Source organism: Echeneis naucrates, chromosome 13 (genome assembly GCF_900963305.1).
Source record: "Echeneis naucrates chromosome 13, fEcheNa1.1, whole genome shotgun sequence".
NCBI lineage: Eukaryota > Metazoa > Chordata > Actinopteri > Carangiformes > Echeneidae > Echeneis > Echeneis naucrates.
This window is the reverse complement of record NC_042523.1, coordinates 15775686-15797050: the sequence shown is the minus strand read 5'-3', so window position 1 is coordinate 15797050 and position 21365 is coordinate 15775686. Positions and strand designations below refer to the sequence as shown.

The 21365-nt window shown below is 39.7% G+C and overlaps 2 protein-coding genes and 1 non-coding gene across 3 annotated transcripts in view; 1 reads left to right on the top strand and 2 right to left on the bottom strand.

Annotated features, from left to right (window-relative positions):
• Positions 1 to 4002, bottom strand: part of mecom (MDS1 and EVI1 complex locus) — a 129353-nt gene extending 125351 nt beyond the window's left edge. The window contains exon 1 of the mRNA XM_029517308.1: positions 3972 to 4002. The gene's annotated coding sequence lies outside the window, so the exon portion shown is untranslated. The remainder of the gene's footprint in view (positions 1 to 3971) is intronic.
• Positions 4003 to 4723: 721 nt separating this feature from the next.
• Positions 4724 to 4796, top strand: trnav-aac (transfer RNA valine (anticodon AAC)). The gene has a single exon. It is a non-coding gene; the product is annotated as a tRNA-Val (tRNA).
• A 1228-nt stretch (positions 4797 to 6024) lies between these two features.
• scn4ba (sodium channel, voltage-gated, type IV, beta a) lies at positions 6025 to 19488 on the bottom strand. The gene is made up of 5 exons (XM_029518418.1): positions 19228 to 19488; positions 12945 to 13108; positions 12599 to 12818; positions 12308 to 12437; positions 6025 to 11395 (listed from the first exon to the last, which is right to left on the bottom strand). Exons 1-5 carry the CDS (start codon positions 19319 to 19321, stop codon positions 11302 to 11304), a joined length of 702 nt encoding a protein of 233 aa, XP_029374278.1. The 5' UTR covers positions 19322 to 19488; the 3' UTR covers positions 6025 to 11301.
• Positions 19489 to 21365: the final 1877 nt, after the last annotated feature.

Genomic DNA, 21365 nt, shown 5'->3' with positions numbered 1-21365 from the left:
TGGATGCATATTTAAATACTGAGTCATAGAGCACCAAAATAGAGGAACGGTCAGGTACTAAAACAGCAACTCATGAATTCTTACTATTCAATTTGCAATTTTTTGAAAAAAAAAAACAAAAAAAAAAATCAAGAATCAAATAATAAATAAATGATAGTAAAACTATTTTTTATCCACACATTGACATCATAAAGACACAGCCCAAGGCCTTAAATAATGCCAACATATAATCACAGTAATTGGCTATTAATTAGATCCGCATGAGATCAAAGTGACCTTGTACATGAACTCTTTCATGGGCTGTGGACTCTATCGATTTCAAGGTGTGTGGAAGCTGATTGAAGTGTCACATCATGCAATGTAAAAAAAATAATAAAGTATTAAGGTTGACTAAAATCAAAACATGCAATGCTATAATGTGACAATCAGTTTCAATGCAGATAAACTCTCTCTCTTTCTCTACTGTGGGAATGCAGGAATCCAAACAGGCCACAATGTATTATTGCGCAATTCTCTGAGGAGAAAAGAGCTTTGGTATAAAATACATTTAGGTCCATCTATGTCCCGTGTCCAACACTACAATAAACGTATTTCTTTTAAATCTTCCACATTTTTAATTTAAAAATGTAAAGATGTATTTCCCTAAACAAACCTAAGACATCCCTGAGCTGCTATTCCTCATTTCAATTGTTGAGTTAAAAGAGGTTAATATGATACTTTATTGTGGTTGTACCTCAATCTACCTCCACTGTAATGACATAAATTGTGCTATTAAGTGAGTTGCGCCTATACATGAAAGGGTGGCGCGCCGCGTGCACGCGCAAACAGCAGAGAGAGAGAGAGAGAGAGAGAGAGAGAGAGAGCGCAAATGGGGGGGGGGGGGGGGGGGGAAGAGCGCTTCAGGCGGCGCGCTCAATTAGCCTAAATGGAAACAGTTTTCATTCACCGCAATAACTCACTCTCCTCTTCCCTCGCCTCTTCTCTCCTCTCAAGCACTTTCTCAATACATATTTTATTATGATGCGCTGAACCCAGTGGCAGGGCGGAGCGGCGCGCGGATCCCGCAGCCCTGCGGGTTGTAATTATTAGAAATTAATTGGGTTCGAGACCCCCAACGTTGCAAGTATAAACTCAAACTCTGCCTCACTTTTCACTTGGCGTTTATTTCGCAAACACACGAGTGAATGAATAATCTAATTTTAGCCCATTTCGGGAGGGAGGGCAGGACAATACGGTTTTTGGTCAATTTGACTGTATTACAGTAGCAGCGCTCTCAGCTGTTCGGAGGTTAAAAGAATAACATGATTTGTACTGGGACTGCCGAGGCGGACTAAAAGTGAAAAAGGGGCCTCCGCCACAAGGAAATTACCAGCGCCCGCATGACCTTTGAGCAAGGTAATCAATCAAGTGATCAACAGGGATATTTATCACTGCTCTATCCAACCAAACCTCCGTCTACAAACTGAATAAAAGAAGGAAAATTGACGTTGTTATTCCGGGATATTAACTTGATTGGAATGTGATTATTAAAATAAATGAAAATAGCGAACATAAAAGTATGATTTTAATTTAAACGGGCCTGTAACATACACGATAATAATGCTAATCATAATGATATATTTTTGTCCTCTTGAAATCTGGTCCAAATAAGCAAAAACAGACACAACTTAAATTAATAGGCCAAATAAAAAACATCTTAACATCGACCTTGGATAACCACATCAGAGCAGCTTTGTTTTACTTGACACGGACCTTCTGCATTTCACACAAATGTTCGGAATTCTTCAGTCAATGCGTTATTTGTACTGTCTGTTATTAGATGATTAAACGGCAACCTTCTCTTTAACATCTTTCCTTTGTGATAACCTGAAGCGGTGTATGAGGCCCGGCGCATGCTGCCCCTGTGTGGACAATTATCGAGCCAATCAAACGCAGCAACTTCCAATGCAGCTAATGAAATCACATAACTTTCGTGTATGGAGAAAATAATCCATCTTCACTGTGCAAATGAGTTAATTTCATTCCAGATAAAGTACATTTTACCACAGGAATAAAAGAGGAGGTATCTCTGACCACCAAGTTCACTCCACATCAAAGTATTTTTATGTTGTGTATATATTGTTTACAACACATTAATTTAAAAATGAGGGAACATTTGCTGGATATTATTTTATAATTGGCTTTATAAATTTCAAGGTCACGGAAAGCAAAAAGAAAAAGATAACGCAGCCCATATAAAATGCTAAACAAATATGGATTATACACGAAATTTCGACCGTGTACTTCAGGTCAAGCCCACACGCCACATTAAATGTCCTGGGTGTTACAGTATAATTTACCTCATACGAATTCAAAGCAATTAAGACCTTTAGTTATAAAATATCACACACATCCTAATGAACACATTTATAAGAAAGCCATAATAATTTAGTCAAAATATATCAATGCATTTGTTTAGTTCCGTTCTATATCCTGGAAGGCAAATAAGAGTATATTTTTTCCCCCGACAACATCGATTATGCGGAACATACAACACAAAGTATTTCTCATTTATTTGGGGAAGATTAAATAACACGATTAAAATTTCTTTAAATTTACAAAACTAAAGTCACAAAACCATTTGCCATTATATTTCTTGCAGGTGACAAAATTACAGAAATTCCCAAATATCCAAGAACATGACGTGCCGATATGTTTCTGCGTTAGTTTGTGTGCTACCTACTGCATGAGGCAGTCTGAGTCACACGTGAAAACACGGCCGAGTTCATGCCTGAAAAGTCTTATACTCTCCCGCCCTCTAGTGGATACCACATATTACTATTTAACACACACTGTGAGGAGGTGGATGAGTGAAAGATAATTGTATATCAAACATTCACCTCAGGTCTTCCAGCCATATTAAAATAAAAATTCTAATGCGTAAGAAATGTGCTATGTCTTTATTTATCTCTTTATCTGCAGTCATCTTATATATATGCCTTGATGTACAGCATGTGGAAGTTAGGTTGAATTAATTGAGGTTTCTGTCATTTGAAGGCCTTGCGTGGATCAAGTGAATACATGCAAAAGCAGAAGCTAACGTTACAGGTTAATGAGCTGGTCTGGCATATATTGAAGTAAAGTGCATTTTAACAACCTCTTCTGGAGTCCGTATCCAGCATGGGAGATAGATTACGATGCACCCCAAGACAATTTGTGGAAGTAGTATTGATATGGTGCTTGTGTTGACCACAAACGCATCTATCTCTGAAGACTGCTTGATGACAGTGTTCTATCCACGTTAAACACACACACACACACACACCTTGAGATATACGAACTCATCCTCATTAATTTCAAGTGATGTTTCCCACACAACCAGCATCGTCAACAGAGAAATGTGGCAAGTAATCAATGGGACAGTCGATCAAGTTTATTTATCGCAGTTTCCAGTAACAGCAGACAGTGAGATCCTTGTCAGGTTCCCGGTTGCAGGGCAATTAACAGAACATACAGATAGATGGGATGCTTAAGACACAGAGAGAAAACTAGTCAATAAGCTATACTGTATTGCTGGTAGCTGACAACACAGTTCAGCTGAGCTTGAAACAGAAAAGATAATAATAATAAAAAAAAAAATCAATCCATCGATCTGTATAGACAGTATAGATACTTACTGTAAATTCTGAATTATCAGAAATTTCCTCATATTTATCGTTACCTCTGCCACTGAACCTCTAATATCTGTAATCAACACAACTATTTTTGCATTCATCCAATCAGCAGATGCTTTAAACCAAAGCAATTTACAAATGAGGGACAGCACTCACGCTTCAGTGCAGCAGGAGACCTTAGTGTAAGTGTCTGTTCAATAAGAACGAGTGGATCAGGGAAGGACGGGTGTTAAAAGTGCATAGCAGGTACTTCATGGGCATGATAGGGTGTTAAAGCTGGAAGAGGAAGTAGAGGCTGAGTTTTGTGCTTTGTCTTACCTATTTGTAGATGCCTTAAAAGACAAAAGGCAACCGAAGAACCCAACTGTCCACAGGAGGGAAGTCAGTAGAGCACAATTTTCTCAAGAGACCAGTCATGCTATATTTATCTGAATGCAAGCAAAGAGTAAAATAGCCAGTGTCAAAACACAAACCTTCAGTTGTATTGTTACAGATTGTTCTTGCCAGTGAGGATATCAGTGCTTAGTCACATGGTCGTAATTTACAGGGATAGCACACATTGGTGCTGTGGGGAACACTTGTGTTACCAACACCAGCAAACATTTTCTAAGATTATGTCCTTTCAGCTGAGGCATACTTCACCTTTCCTTTAGTGAGGCATCGTGTCTTTCTCGAAACTTACCCAAATTAGATTATCTTTCAAAGAAACCGACACTTTGTCGGGGCGACTTCGAGGAGGATGACAACCTTGCTCTAATGTCAACATATGTTGTCACTTTAGGCTTAAAAAGCCCATAAATAACCCCTCGTTGGGCAGCCCGGGGGGGGGGCGAAACACCTGCAGTGTAAGTTACTACCTGCGCCATTTTTCATGAGAAACCCGCAACATGGCGAGCCTTCATATAGCTAATTGACAGAAATGTGACGTATGAGCAGAACGTTACCATAGTTACACGGCGACGTTCCAGAGGCGACAAAACTCCATTAATCTGAACTACCGTTTAACGTAAAATGTCACCGTAAGTGATTGACAGATACATATGGACACTGTTCAGTTACGGTCACAGCCAGTTCCCGTAGTGTAGTGGTTATCACGTTCGCCTAACACGCGAAAGGTCCTCGGTTCGAAACCGGGCGGGAACAGCTGCATGCTTTTTTTTTTTTTATAAATATATATATATATATATAGTTTCTTTTAACTTCTCATCCGATCATAAATTTTTGAATCTGTTTTTTGTCAAAATGGTTCGTTATCACTATTCCACAACTTCTCATCAGTCTCATCGCTGTTCGTCTTTTGTAAGGGCGCATTTTTTGTTCGTTTTCTGTCTTATCCATAATGTCGGCACACACCGATCAACCAGCTGAGTTTCATGATATCCGAGAAAGGCAAAGCACGTTAAAAACACAGTTTGACTCCCGTTTGGGAGGGATACTCATGTTACACATTTCCACAGGGGGGCGGTATCGAGCAAGCTTCGAGCAAGCCTGATGATCTTATTGACTGATTAACATTAATATGGTTCTTAATTTAGGTGAGCCTGCAGATGTAAGGCCTGTGTTTAGGTCAAATGATATGAAGTGTCATCAAGTTCTGCAGTGAGCTTTGGTGACAGTGGAAAAACATTAAAAGTTAGTTTTTCTCTAGTTACTTTTGATTGTGATTGTTGTTTCTTTCTAAAAGCATGAATACAAAGTCAGCGTATCAACTTTACTTAATTTATGCCCTCTTTCAACCATGACCTGACTTGTTCTTACAGATGAGGATATAGCAATATATAGAGGATATAGTGATGGAGTGAATGGAAAACAGAACATTCTTTCAAGTTGGATAAAGACACTCAGTGAAACTCAGCAGAATTTCAATCAATATTTTATTTTCATTATGTATGTTTTTTAACAAGTCAAAAGTTTGAGGTGCATAGTCATGAAGGGAGCATGAGTAACATATTCACAAACACAGACAAACAGCTGAACATTCAGAGTAAAGTTGATCCAGGAAACCTAGCATTTGAGATTTGTTTTGCATGTGACCGTTGAAAGGACTGAGCTGAAAGCAAATATAGGATTTTTCTGCAAGATTTCAACCTAGTATAAAGTACTATCATTTTTGTACTAGTAGTGGGGTTAGGGTTAGTTAAAAAATATTGTTGAAAATTTTAGCATGGCACAAAGAAAACGTGAAAAGGTCGGTGTCAGCCTGTGCTTATAATTCAAATCTCTTGCTAGCCAGCCTTAGTCTGGAAGAAAATCACTTTCAAGAGTTAGATGAGGCAGTTTGCTAGACTTGTATGTATGTAAAAGTATGATTGACACACAATGTCATAATGTGCATCATAGTATGGCATTGCATACTAGAATTTATTGTCACTGTTTTGTTCACAATCTTAAAATTTTCACAATGGAAGCAATAGGGTTGTTGTTTTGTTTTGTTTTTTTTTTTGTTTGTTTTTTGCCAAATATCAAACATATTGCTCATATTTGAGCTGTTTTTATGCTTCAAAGAGCTGAAACACTGAAAAATGCCGTATAAATAAAGTTTATTATCATCTCATCACTGTTATCTATCACCCCAATCCAACAGTCAGGATTGTAGCAGATCTAAAATCGACATTTTTGCTGAATTGAAGCAACATCAGATCAGTGGTTTCACCTTTTTATCTGTGTGGAATGTGAGAAGCAGAGGGCAGACGTCAGACTCTTGGATTGGCAGTGTGAGTTTCAGCTGCTACAATGTATTTGTAGTAGCAGTAGTATAGAGCAATATCATATACAGTGTAGTACTGAAATGCCTTTAATACAACTGAAGACTGTAACACAATATATTTTAATATTTTAAGTGTACAAAGTGAGTTTTGTGTTAGTGTAATAGTGTCTTAACAGCAGACATGAGACTCTTGGCTGGCAGTAGGAGTTTCAGCTGCTCTGGCAGTAAGAGCAATACCATCTCTAAGGAATCATTGTGGCCAGTCAGCTCTCACAACTTTTTCTTGTGTGACAGTTTCTGAGACCATGTACAACTCCTAAATGCTCACTATAATCCTAACTGGGAGCAATGTGATAAAGAATCCATCTTTGTAGAGATTTCATATATCCCTTTCCTAAAAGATTTTTTGTAAACGTATACTTTGTGGGTTACCCCATTAAATGCCAAACAGGCACAGGAATTAAAAGATGTCTGTTCTGTAGCACAAGTCGTGCTATAGAAAGCTCCCAGCATCAGCTTCAACGTTATTCATAATCAAACATTGTTTAAAATGTATTTTTTTTCTCAGTCAGTTGCATAAAATTATATTCCTAACTGTAATTGTTGTGAAAAGCGTTTTTTTCATGATGCAACCTTTACAGTCCTGATCAAAACGCAAGCGCGTGGTGTGGCTATGTATCATTCACCACTGGGTGGCAGTAATTCTGTTTTATTCTCCTGTATTGCACCACTGCAAGGAGTGTTCTTCACTGTTGAGGGCAGAATCAGGACTGCAGCAATCATTGCAAGCTTTTGGCTGACATCAAGGCTCATGAACAGTTCAGGGCAGAGAATTTTTAGGAGAAAGACATGCAGGTTAGAATGTAATGATGAGAAACCAAATTCTCCGAGTGAGGATATCCATTGCTTTTGGTGGTTTCACAACCCAGTGCAAATTGATGGTGTTGGCTGCAGTCATACAGAAAATCAGTTATCATCATCCTATCTTATGTTTCACATACTGTACCTGGCCTTCATCAAAACAGAACATCACTCTGAAGCCCTCCTCTTATAATCTTAGATACAGAAGTTTTTCCATTTTCTCAGTAATGCTACTTTAGGGAACTAAATCTACACAGGCAGAGCAAGTGATAGGTAATGAAAACTCGCCTGAAATTGTGAGGCAGGGTTAATGGGCTTCACTCCAGTAAACAAAAAAATTGAGTTTGGGGTCAAATAAGAAAAATGGGGATTGATCAACGAGAATTCACACCAATATATACATTATGCATTACAATCCATACATGAAACCAACCATTTTCAATGCTATGTCATGGCTATAGACATGGAAGAAGAAACATACTTTAACAAACATCAGCTCCACAGTATTGCTTTTCCCTACAGGAAGACTTTGGATGTACATATATGGCCTCTTTACAGAGGGATTTATATTCTTTGTCTGTGTGTCATAGTTCCTTCCATATCCATAACATTCACAATTTTTTCACAACAAGGATACTGTATCACTTCTAACACTGCACATTTACAATTACAGTGTTAGTAGCTAGAACAGGTTTCACTTATAGAAGTACATCAGAAATCATTCACCATCTCAGTTCTATGAACAGCTTTGATCCGATTTATACTCAGCAGCAAAATTCCAATTAAAATGCAATAAACATTTGAATAATGTAATGAGCGTCATTTCAAACCACTGCTTGGCCCACTTTGAAATGTGTTGTTTTGTGATTCTTAAGCACCTGTATACTGACTGAATCTAATTATTTGGAACAATTCAGGTTGTTGTCTGAGACGCATGTTATTCAGATGGCAGTCAAATAAATCCACATATTTTTCCTCGTCAAATATGTTAGAATACCAGTCGCAATAAAATCCAAAAGTATAATGGTAACAAAAAAATGTTTGTTATATTAAACAGAGAATAACACAATAATTGAATATAGTGAGGAACAACAGAGAACATTGGTTGTCCCGATGGCATTTTTAAGGTGGAAGGTGGTTTTCATCACTCACTTGCTTAAAGTCATAATTTTAGCAGATGTTCTAATTGATACTGATCTTTTCTGATGAAAGCCTCCACAGTTAGAAGCAAAATTTAGTAAGTGCATGGTCCATGTCTCAGAGATTATTTGATGTATTAGGGATTTACCACTAGATGGCACTCACGCTGAATTTACCGTACTGTGATTTGGTAACGTTAAAACAAACTTTTTTCAATTTCACTCTGGATGCAGAATTAATAAAACAACAAGGTTCAGATGGACCAAAATAAAGATGGAAATTATTCAGAAATTTCACATTAACGTCCATTGAAGGTCAAAGATGCTGTAGGTTGTCAATAAAATGCAGGTTGTGAAGGAATGCTCAAGGAATTTTATGCCAAGTGTAAATGGGATCTAATACAGATTGAGCCAATGCAGTTAAATCTGTCTAACATAGATATATGAGCCTATTGTCAAAGCATTAGTCAAACTGTACAATGAACAGTGTCTTGGACAGACAGAGTTGCCATCACAGCCAGTCCAGACACATCTAAAGTGCCTTGTAACAGCTTATTGCATAATCTGATGTCTGTCATATTGCTTCCACTGAAAGCAAGAAGGGAAATGCACTCCAATGCTAGAGGGCAGCAGGCTGACAGAAGTGAACAATTAGAAAAATAAGACAAAATCTCGGTATACAGCTCTGTTCCAATGAGAAAACACAGACAATACTAAAACCATTTTGACACAATGCTGTTGTCAGGTGCTCAGTCAAACATGGCACACGCTATGTGAAAGCGTGAAACTAAGTTTTTGTCAACTGTCACACTTTATTAGAAAATAACAATGAATGACGAAATCTTTTCCTGTTTTTTTGCAGCCACTCTGAACAGTGATAAAGTGCTGTATTGTTTGTATGCAAGGCCAGTGTACTACTGTCTGGTTTCAAAGTGGCTCTTTTTGAGTGAGTAATGTGATTTGTATGCCTGAAAATGAATGTGTGTCTTTGTGAGTGACTTTCAGCTGCCAGCTGTCTTCAGGCCATCTATGGTGTGGCAGGTCATGTCTGCCAGCTTCACAGAAGTGACCTCTCATACCGAGAGTTGTATAGTTCTACTTTTCCAATGGGTTTCCTAGTTCATGGCTGTTCATTTGTTTTCAACTCTCAGCGACCACCAAACTCTGGAACACTTTACTTTTAGTGCTAAGACACAGACACTCACCATACACGTTTTCTAATCTTCAGCACCCCGTTATTGGATGTAGTCACAGTAGTTTCTAGTTAATCTGAGCTGTGAACTGAGCAAAATATTTAAGTATTTCCCTGTTGAGGAGTTGCACAGACCCAGACGGTTGGCAAAGCAAAAGGACCTATTGGCCTATGAGGATATTCACACATTCATTTTATAATCATACGAACACATTGAATATTATATTTGTAATTATTTAAAATATACTTTTTGCACAATATTTAAGACGTTTTCCCTGACAGTCTTTACATTCTTTAGTAGTGATCTGTCCCAATGCTGTGCTACTTGTATCACTGAGTCTTCGTCAAAGGATTTGTTTGGACTCTTCATTACAGTTGCAAATAGGTTTACTGTATTGTTATCGGAAAAATAAAATCAACATTAACATTCTTGGGGGAATGTGGATAGGGAATTTCTATTCAGGGACTTGCATACTTTCTCAGCTTACAAACATCCTGCTGATGTGCCAATGAAGGGTTTACTTCATTTGGCTTAGTTTTTCAACTGTAAGATTCAAATACAGAGACAGAAGTGTGTTGTGGTTAAATGAGTGTAAAATGATCGTCAGCCTTCCTGTCCCACACACACCTGCAGGCCATCACACTAAAAGAGGCGTTACCTTTCAATTACCCTGACCTGGTTCAAGTGAAAATTACATTAGTAGCGATGTTGGGAGGTGCTAATCGGGTAAAGACAGAACTTCAGTCAGTTGAGATTAATGTGAAGGGTCAAATTTGACCCTACAGACACACACAGTAAAGTTCCTGTGCTGTGGTACTTGACAACAAATACTTATATGACATTATATAAAATGCGGCACATGCTAAAAATGCATTGGTTATTAGTCAGAAGCAGCATGATTAAATTCATTCCTTTCTATAGGGAGATGGGTAGCTTGGGGATTGTCCTTGATGTGGGTGAGGGTTGGCTGTATTTTTTTATACATTTTTTTTTTATCCTCCCACCAGCAGAGGGAGCAGAAGCGGAGCAGGCACCTGTGTTTCATCTAAAGCAAAACAATGTTACTTATGCAGAACTGGATTCTTAAGTCACCTAAGAAAACCCAGCAGCCGGTCTGTAGTTGATCAAAATCTGCTGTAAGTGGTAATGAACCAAGCATACCCTGACAGTGTCTCAAACTTGAGCTCAGCAGTAAACATTAAAATTGAAGTTTAGATCAGAGATTATGACAGCTAGATCAAGACAAAAATGGTCAGGAATATACAGCTTTAAAGACTTCTAGAAAACACGCATATGGTTTGCCAGCTACTCACAGCCACAGTGAGCATTTACGTTTTTGTACATTTTATACTTTTAATTTGCATTAGTGAGCATTTGAGAGAACCATTTCACCAGTTTTGTGATGTTCTCAGATTGACATCATGGCTGTGTGTACATTATGGCAATTAATTATGGTATCAAACTGTGCATGTTCTCACTGGTCAGTGGCCGAAGTGCTAGGTTCAGCACGTTTAGCAGATATTGAACGCTACGCTGTGTAGCAAATGGCCTGCCTTTTAAGTGAGGAGTGATCCAGGCCTATGCACGTTTCACACATCCCAAATCTCAAGCATGATTTAAAAGAGACATTTACATGTTATATTAGTTAGCCACTAGTAAGATAAAACAGTCCACTGTTAACAGCATTTTCTCTGAGCGTGTACATTTGTCTAACATATATACAAACAGACACATACTTTGCACTTTGCTCATGCCTTTGGTGTCCCTTTGTTGTCAGCTTTGGCTCCTGAGAGTCCATTTTCTGTGTTGTCATTCCCTGAGGAGCTCACCAGGCACTCTTTACTGCAGGACACAGAGAAATCAATGGTTAATTTAAGACATACATCAAAAGCAGGAGGAACTGCAGACTGATTAAAAGGTATTTATACACCATAGCTCATATAAATATGTCATGAAGGAACGTCTCTATAACCCAGACATCGAACTGCTAGCTGTAGGAATGTGCCCGTATTATTTACCAAGGAAGTTCACGTACACCATTGTTATCACTGTTTACATCCCGCCGTCAGCTGATGCAGCGGTAGCCTGTGAAGTCATCAGCTCCACCGCTGCCAAACTACTGACTGAACACCCAGATGCATCCATGTTATATATTTTATTCCCTATGTGTAATGCTGCTGTTACACTGCAATTTCCCAGTCTGGGATAAATAAAGTATCTATCTATCTATCTATCTAATCTAACTCTCATAGCCTCAAATAACAATCTTGTGTTTGGACACATATTGGGAATATGTAATGAAGATTTTACTGACACACTTATGAAAGAAGTCAGTTAAAAGCCTGTGAATACGACGCCTCTTCCTCAGTACGAATCATATTTCCTTAATAGATAGACTGAATTCTTTTCAACTCACAAATAACATAACTGTCATAAATGTGAAGAATTAAGAAAACGGTATCCACTATCTGTCTGTCGCATCTATGCTGAGTAGCCAGTGGTCATTCATTTGTTTTAAAAGAAGCTTTTTTACTATTAATATTAATAGACATTTAGCCTAAATGCCATGGTACTCCACAGTCCACACAATCTTCAGTCAGTCTGTCTTTCTGGTTTAAACACACACAGCCAAGAACTTAGATTATATGTTCTATGTTCATGTAGCAAGTATCAGTAGGAATATGTAAGGTATCAGGACCATAGTTAAATATATTTTATATTTTGTTGCACTTTACTAGTTAGTGGTTTACTCACTTTTTCTCATCATCCTTCAGCAGGAAGTGAACAACCAAGGCCTTTATCACCATGACAATAATAACTAAGCCAATGACTCCACCCAGAACTGAGACAATGATGACTGTCAAAGTGTTGTCAACCTCCTTCACTGAAAATAGGAAGAGAGGGTGACAGATGAGGGAAAGAGACAAGGAGAAGGAAAAGATTTTCAAATGCCAAGCTTCTTATTCTGCTTAAAGACATAAGCACTGCCATACTGAGGGGTATTCTAAGTATTGTGTGCGCTAGGTGTATGCTTTCGTAACCTACTTTGGTCCACGACTATGAGAGTGAAGACCGCGCTGTGGTTGCGGTTCTTCTCTTTTGGGTTTCTGGCAAAGCAGATGTACTCTCCTTGGTCTTCAAAGGTGATGTTCCACAGCAGGATGGAGATGTTGTTGCTCTTTGAGGAGCCCACAAACTCCACACGTTCGTGGAACACAAACACCCTGGGCTCCACACCCTCCATTGGGATCTCCGCTTCACAAAGCTACACACACACACACACACACACACACACACACACACACACATTTGTACGTAGACATACAAACAAAACTGGTCTATGCTTAAATGAATCCAAAGTATGCATGTATTGTGTGTATTTGTATTGTACCTTCATTAAGGTTCCATTGTCATTATATCGCCAGTTGAAGTAGAGGTTTTTGATGCCAATACAGGAGGAGTAGGTGCATGGCAGCAGAACTGTGGAGCCATTCATCGCTTCTATTGAAGAGACTTTACCTGTTGAGACCTCCAGTCCACCAACAGTCCACACACCTGAACCAAGAGAGGAAGGAAATGCCTTTCAAACTATTTTAGAACAAAAATGTACGCTTTGTAATATATACTGAAACTCTGGTCTGCTATTTCCCAACTGTTAGTATTGGGATGAATATTGGAATTACAGTGTGTTCCTCAGCTCCATTTTAATCGTGAATTAAGTTTGCTAAATAAGAGATTACATTGGTGTCTTGGGAATTTCTTACTTGACTTTAATGCATTAATATGAAGTGTATAGATGACAGTGTTTTGACAATTTAGAAAGCCCCTCTGTTAGTTGGTTTTAATTTGCCATTAACTGTTCACCTCCATTAACAGATGATGCTGTTGTCATCAGTGTGACAGGATTTTGGAAGGTTTTTATTTTTATTTTTATTTTTTATTTGCTGCCCACTTTGAATTTTGTGACGTGAGTTTCTGAGAGTGCGAGTGTTATTACTGAAAGACAACATTGTGACTTTAGAAAATCTAACTGTCCCCTTTTGTATGTCCAACAAATACATGTTAATGTCGAGGGAAAAACATCTAATGGAGTCTAAAATCAAACGCAATTTCCTAAGCTAAACATTGCTGTAGAAACAGTGTTTGCTGAATTTACCTAAACAATGGAAATTCTATTGAAGTTGCATTTATTACTTTTTCAAATGTATTCAGTAGTTATTCAGACTGCAGATAGATTATATGCAATTACATATAAGAACCAGGATTTGTCAAGACAGGAAAGGAAATGGAGCATTGCCAAAAGCCAGTCAGTGGTCGTATTCTCTGCCTTGGACTCTGCTGGCACTTCCTTTCAGCCTACTATCTTTCTAGTTATTCACTCAAAATGCCATTTCTGTGGAGACTATAATGACCCTTTTTTTTTTTTAAACTCTTTACAAGAAAGCCAGCCCCTCATTTAGGGCCAAACAATAGCTGTATTTGTTAGATGACCTCTGCCCGGCCATGTATTTTTCATGTAGTCATTACACTATGCAGCAATTGAGTCAAGTAGAGGAAAAATGTGGAAAGCATGTAGTCGAGGATAGAACATCAAAGGATTTTTGGGGAACTTTATATGTATGTGTTCTAAACTTCAAGGAAGTCACTTGTCATTGATATTTTGGATGGAATACGACCCATTTGACCTCACACCTCTAGTAAATTCAGTTTACTATTTCAACTGCAGCACACCACAGCAACCAGACTGTGTGTAAGACTTAGGGAACTGACCAACTGTCCTGTTTAGGAAAGCAGTGATATATTTGAAAGGAGAGTTAGATTGGACAAAAGACAGACAGAAATGCACCTAAATCAAAACAAAAACATAAGTACAGTTTAGAAGAACGTGGCCTCCTTTGATGTCGTTATGGAAAATACCAAAAGGACTTTAATTCACAAAAAAGTCATCTTGCATTTGTATTTGGGTCTTGCTGGGTGTGTTAAGTTGTTTTTGCAATGACAGCTGGTGTAATTCCCAGATTGTTGCTCTGGTGTCTCTCACACACTTGGGGCCTATTTATAAATGCTCTCCTCCGCACTCTGCACAGGATCACATTGCATAGACATAGTGCAAACAGTTTTAAAGAATATGTATGCCTGCATTTGTGACAGACTTACAACTATATAAAAATTTCACACCACCTGCTAGTGAAGACAACAGTATTAGCAAAACAGTGAATCAACAGAATCCCTCTGGTCACATTGGATGAAGTTACTGTTTCCTACTGCGGGTTGAGTGTTAAATGCTTTGTACACAGTAATCAGCTGAGGTCACTCACTCGAAGGTGAGAAAATTGCCTTTTCAAGCCTTTTTGGTGTTTTAGCATTCTAAATAAGGAAATTAAAATTACTGTAACTATGTTGCCAAGAAAGACTATGGATATTTAAACACATAAAAAAGTGGGATATAAAAGTCTGAAACCATTTTCACTTTCAAGTATATACAAAAGTGTCCAGATGTTCTCCCTCTGGTTCCCACTGTCTCAATATCATGTGGGCTGTGTAGTGCTAAACTGAAGCAGCATAGCCTTTATTTTTCTGTGTTATATATACAGCTCCAAAAAAGAAAAAATAAAGTCACTCAGCTTTATCATCTCAGAATCATCATCATCTGATATTTTTACCTCTTCTCTGATGTTATCTAGACTAGGCTCTTCTGTCTGAGGCCACTTGGGCCTCGGTTTTTGGTCTCTTTTAACTATTCTTTTTCTCATAAATTGGCACTTTTGCTCTCTCTCTGCAATTCTACTCAATCTTTCTGTCTTCCTTGCTCTCAGAACGTTCCTCTGGGAAGAAGCAAATTAATAAGAGGAGATATGCGAGGCACCCCTGTGCATGTTTGTGTTTGCTTTTTTCCTTTTTTTTAAAAAAGTGTGGGACAGTGGTGGATCCAGTGACAGCACAGAGGCTGGAAATGGTTCCTGCTGGTTGGAATCCTCTGAGTGCCTTTTAAACACTAAGTTAAGTACAGTAATGAATTATCTTTTGACCTCTGTCCGTAATTAGTGGAATAATGCCAGTGAGCAATGATAGCAACCAAGTGCATGCTGATCTTTTACATATCTGAGAGAATACGTACCCCCCCAATCCCCCCATGCCTAGAAATAGATTTCACACCTCCCTCATTTCACACCTCTTCTCTCTACTATCCTTTTTTTCTCCACCCCCTTCTTCTTTCTCTCCTCTTCCTCTCTTTACAGTTTGTCCTGACAAAACCAGCAGATTCACAATCTAGTAATGTGTTGTACTAGTTATGTGTACATGCTTGTCTTTGTATTTAGGTGTATGTGCGTCTGACACGAAGACTAGGCTGTAATGTTTGATATTTTTAGTTCCACTATCAAATATCTCTGCACCATTTGGGAAACATCAATATCTGAATCACTGATGGGAGAAAAGCTGATACTGTGTCTATGTGTGTGCACGTGCGTGCGTTTGTGTCCTTGCCTGCCTGACAAGGTGAAGTGTAATTTTTTTTAGGCCAGAGATTGAAGGGTTAATGTATTTCTGAGTTGAACCCATAGAGAACTGACGAGGACACTATTACCTCTACAAGGGGGAGGGAGGAGGAGGTGAAGGGAAGGGTGGGGGAGAACAGATGAGAGATGAATGGGGGAGCAGGTGTAATGGAGGAGGTAGTGTGTAGGCAGTGATGGAGAACAGAGGGATGGCTGAGGTGAGGAAGTGAGATGTCCTCTCCAAGGTGAGTGAGTGACGGCAGCTAAGTAACTGAATCGACAGAGCTGTGGATGTTGGCGGAAGGCGGAGTCACAATTATACTGCACATATTCATACACACACACACACTTATGTAATATGATTGCCACACAAACAAATAACAGTATACAGTTTGATGAGCACATGCCAGCTAATGATTACACGTTACTGGTATTTGCTGAGTTATATCCTGGACAGTTCTGTATCTGTTTGACCAATTGCTTGCTGTACAACTGCTCCTACTCCTACTACTGTATGTTGTTATTCTCTCATGACAGTGGTTAAAAATGAGAGTTGTTCTGTGTGTTTGCATCTTAGATCTTTTTGGATTACGTTTCTTCTGTTCTAATAAAGGCTTGTGATGAGCGACAATCTCTCCTAATGTAAACAGGGAGTGATACTCAGAGGATTATTAGAATAGCTCAAAGGTTAACTTGGTCATTGGATATGACGAGTTACTATCATGTTTAACATACATGCAACATATCAGCAATGAGGAGTTTATTGTTAGATTGTTTACAAGGCAGAACCTTCAATAATAATAATAACAAAAAACAAACCCTCTTTTCAGTCTATTTTCCTTCCATTTCACAGATTATAGAAGTCCAGGGAAATAATTCAAGCTGAGAAAAAGTTATGTATTTATATGCTGAATGAAATGTCAACAGATGTGTAATGTGCACAGATAAGTAATCATAGGCTGTTTAAATAGACTATAGGACATTGCAGAGTATGATATGAAGAGCAGACAATGATGCTAAGTGCAATGGCATTGGAGTGTGCCACAGAAAGGATCAACTGAAGGTCCTGAACAGTGATGGGAATTCATAAAAATATATTCGGGATAGATATCACGATTAAGTCACAAAATCCATTGAACTGAAAAAAATAAAAAAATAAATACAGAATCTGAACAGACCATTTTGTTTAAGTGCTTGATTAATTGATGCCCAAAGAAGGCTACCACTAAATGTTTGATGAGCCTCAGTCTTAGACTGGTTGAAGGCTTTCAGAAGATTAATAAAAATAACAGAATGATAACCAGTAATTGACGTGGACCCAGGACCTGCAATGTTTTTGGATCAAGGCTTTTCAGTAAAACACTGTCAGCACATCAGGGGCTGATCATTTTCACACCAATGACCAAATATTAAATTGATGAATGATTTCATTTGGTTCAAACTTACTATACAGGGTTGTGACAGCATTTGTGGCTGCCATTTTACCACTGAAATCAAAATTGTGTTAAATTGCTTCAGCTGAATCTAATGCATTAGAGTTTACTGGACTTTGTCTCAACGAAATAAAATATAAGATAAAAGACCTACGAATTACAACAGCAATTCCCCCAAGAAGAAACCAGCACAAACAAAGACACACATTGAGAACTCAACAGAACTCAACAGTATAACCCATATAATAACACTATGTGTATATATATAGACACAACTAAAATGGGCTCAGAAGAGTCAAAAGTCATGTTCTGCTGTGAAGGGCAGAACAAGTCAACTAAAAAACTATTTGTCTCATACTCTGAAAAACATACAACCTCATATTTTTTTAGATAAGTGCTGCTGAAAGATGGCTTTCCCCATCCTTGATAAAAGCATTATCTCAACATGTTACTGGTAAAATTGCACATAAAATTTAATGAAAAAGGTGGACTCTACTATTTTCCCTCAGTTTTCTATGTGCACAGCCAGATGCTCACATCTTGAATGTTTTTCTGTCTTTCCTGTTTAAATATTTTATCGTAAACATTTGTCTTATTTTGAATGCTCTTCATTAATGTTTCATTCTTAAAAAGCAATCCAATTTTTCTGCCTTCACTGTGTGATAAGCTGTGACCAGACTGGCGTTACTGTGAGTTACTCCTTGAAAGGTTCATTGATCTGTTATTTAGACCTTTCCTTGACCAACGTGCAACACAGATTTCCGTTAATGTGGAGCGAACATTAAGTGATTTTCTAATGTTTTGGTTGGCCAAGTTGAATTTTTTTTTATTGGTAATTTACAAAATATGTATCGACTTAAAAAGGTTAAAGGTAAGATTTTAAAAAGTAGAAACCTGTTTGGTGTCATTGAGTTAAGTCCATTGCTGAAATGATGTAGTTCACGTCTGAAAGTAAGTTCCTCATATAGACTCACAAGTCTTTGTGCCATAAATGTCAGCGACGAACCGTGCTGAGTTCAAGGAGCTCAAGGAGGAAATTTTGTGATGTGGGGGCACTATTGGACGCAACAACACCCACCACTAAAAGCAACAGGGAACGTATGAGCAAAAGCACAGATCACCACTGCACCACTACGTCACCACCAGGAATCATATGAGCATGTACACACACATAAACAAATTGGGACTGTAGCTATGACAATTTTTTTTATATATATACTCTCAGACCAAACGTTTCTCTGTATTTTATACTGCACATTTTGTGAATCTTTCCCCTGGAAAGTTGCAATTCCTTACATGACCTGAATACAGAAAGAGTATTCCAGCTCAGCAACCAGATATCTAAGAAGTCCAAGATCAGCAGAGGGTTGGACATTATTGACCTTGGTGCCCTCAACACAGCAACAAGTCAACATCAGCTGTGACATGGCCACACATTTTAGCCTTCAGGTCTGGAATCATAGAGCAGAGGAGCTGGAGCAGGGAGCAGTGGATGTTGGTTTGGAGTAATAAAAACAAGCAAATAAATAAATAAATAAATGGATTTACTATGACACTGGTGAGTTACACACCCAGGCGGCCATAAAGGGGCCAAACGAGCCGAGCAGGAAGGTGCAGAGGACACACAAACTAGTTTCAATGAAATCCACCAAATCCTTCTGCAGGGACACAGAAGTACAATGTGCTGTCGTATCACAGAGGCACAGAGGCAGAGTTGGTAATGGCAAAGACAGACGGGACTCACCGAGCAGCAGAGCCACTGCCAGACCGGCATGGAGCAGATCCCCTGATCTCAGCCGACCGGAGACATTTGAACCGGCGTTGTCCACTGACGCCATGACACCCCCTGTCTGCCTGCCCGTGTTTGTGTGTTTGTATGATGTGCGTTTTCGTCAGTCTGTCCCGCTGTGCGCGTGTGGTCAGCCTGGACTGTGTCTGATTCAAATGAATGTGCGTCTGTGTGTGTGTGTGTGCAGCTGGAGTCCCTCTGCCGGTCCCTCCCTCTCCTCTTCGGCACTCTGTCCCAGGAATGAACAGGGGGAGGAGGGTAGATTTCTTCAGGGAGCCCCCTCCCGTCCGGTCAGTCCCTGCACAGGAGAAGGGAGGAAAGGACAGGCGGGAGAAGACAGCAGCCTGTCAGGCGAAAGGCAGGCAAGAAGCCAGGCAGAGCGGCAGAAGCGTGGAGTCAGACGGCTCCAGCTTCAGCATCAGCAGCCAGAGAGACAGGAGGGGGGAGCAGGGGGGAGCAGGGGGGAGGAGGGCACAGGACAGGCAGAGCCAGCACAGCCAGTGTCTCCCCAGCCGGCACAGGGAGGAATGAGGAGAGCAATACTGCAGAGGTAGAGGTGGGGGGGGGGGGGAGAGTGTGTGTGTGTGTGTGTGAGAGAGAGCGTGTGTGTGAGAGAGAGAGGATAGAGAGAGAGTGTGTGTGTGTGTGAGAGAGAGAGAGAGAGAGAGAGAGAGGATAGAGAGAGAGTGTGTGTGTGTGTGTGAGAGAGAGAGCGAAAGAGAGAGAGAGAGGATAGAGAGAGAGAGTGTGTGTGTGTGTGTGTGTGTGAGAGAGAGAGAGAGAGGAGAGGAGAGAGAAGAGAGAGAGAGTGTTTGTGTGTGTGTGAGAGAGAGCAAGAGAGAGTGTGTGTGTGAGAGAGAGAGAGGAGAGAGTGTGTGTGTGTGTGAGAGAGAGAGGGGAGAGAGTGTGTGTGAGAGAGAAAGAGGAGAGAGTGTGTGTGTGTGTGAGAGAGAGAGGGGAGAGAGTGTGTGTGAGAGAGAGAGAGAGGGGAGAGGAGAGAGAGAGAAGAGTGTGTGTGTGTGTGTGTGTGGCTGACTCAGCCTTACTCAGAGACCCTCTCTCGGTCGGACACAGGCTGAGTGCTTCCCTCACCTACACCACGATCTCCGGTCTGGACTGCAGCCTTCACTGCTGTCCCCAGTTTCTGGCTTCTATCATTTGCCAATGTGTCGGCAACATCGTCTCCTGATCAAATGACTCATGTGTTACCGCTGTCTTCCCCCTTTTCCCTCCCTAGTTGTACAGTAGGACTCTGTGTTTGGAGTGTAGTGAGAGAGTTTTTTTTTTTTTTTTTACTTTGGCATATAAAATGCTGCTGTCACACACTCTGCACATAAATGCTTTCCAAGTGCTCCACATACATAGGGCCAAATACTTACATTGCATTTGGCAGAAGACTTTTTGTACAACAAATTTTGCATTTTACAACTGATCCCAGCAACTGTAGCTGCAGTTTCAGTCTCTAGGAACCAACGGCTCCTCTCATACAGTGTCTCAAAGCTTGATGAATCCATTTTAATTCTACTTACTCAGTAGGTTACAGTGAGTAAAGATAGATGATGACCACACTATAGATGACCTCCACAACAGATGCTGTGCTCCAATCCCATGGTGCACGGAAACTAGTCCGAGGTTAAATGCCTTGGATCTGCTTGCAAGGCACACAGGGAGAGAAATGTGCCCTTCACACTATAAGAAAAGTAAAAAAGTAAAAAAATTACAGGACATTACAGAACTGCACATCTTTCATCAATCTCAGTTCAGCCTTCAACACAGCCCTGCAGCAGCGACAGATCAATGAATGTGCTGCCTGACCTCACTCACAGCATTCATGACTTCCTCACCAGGGTGGCAAACTAATGGTATCATCTCCAACATGGCTCACTCACCCAGTGATGTAAGGACACGTAAAACTTTCAAATCCACTTTATTTCAAGGTCTACCAGTATTTATTTTCAGAGAGGCTGCTGTCTAACAGTACATTTGTGTACACCCTGTCTTTTGATCAGCGCGCTGTGAATCTGCACGAACTTGCCAACACTCACCGCTGTACTGTGCAGTATAACTGAACCCAACCTCCTGCTCCATCCACA

What these genes read in the sequence shown, in the direction of transcription:
- scn4ba (XM_029518418.1), bottom strand. Translation starts at nt 19,321, where the DNA reads ATGGCGTCAGTGGACAACGCCGGTTCAAATGTCTCCGGTCGGCTGAGA. An exon ending in GGCAGTGGCTCTGCTGCTCG is followed by an intron (nt 13,109 to 19,227) that starts GTGAGTCCCGTC and finishes CTCTTGGTTCAG; the next exon opens with GTGTGTGGACTGTTGGTGGA. An exon ending in CTGAAGGATGATGAGAAAAA is followed by an intron (nt 11,396 to 12,307) that starts GTGAGTAAACCA and finishes TGTGTCCTGCAG; the next exon opens with TAAAGAGTGCCTGGTGAGCT.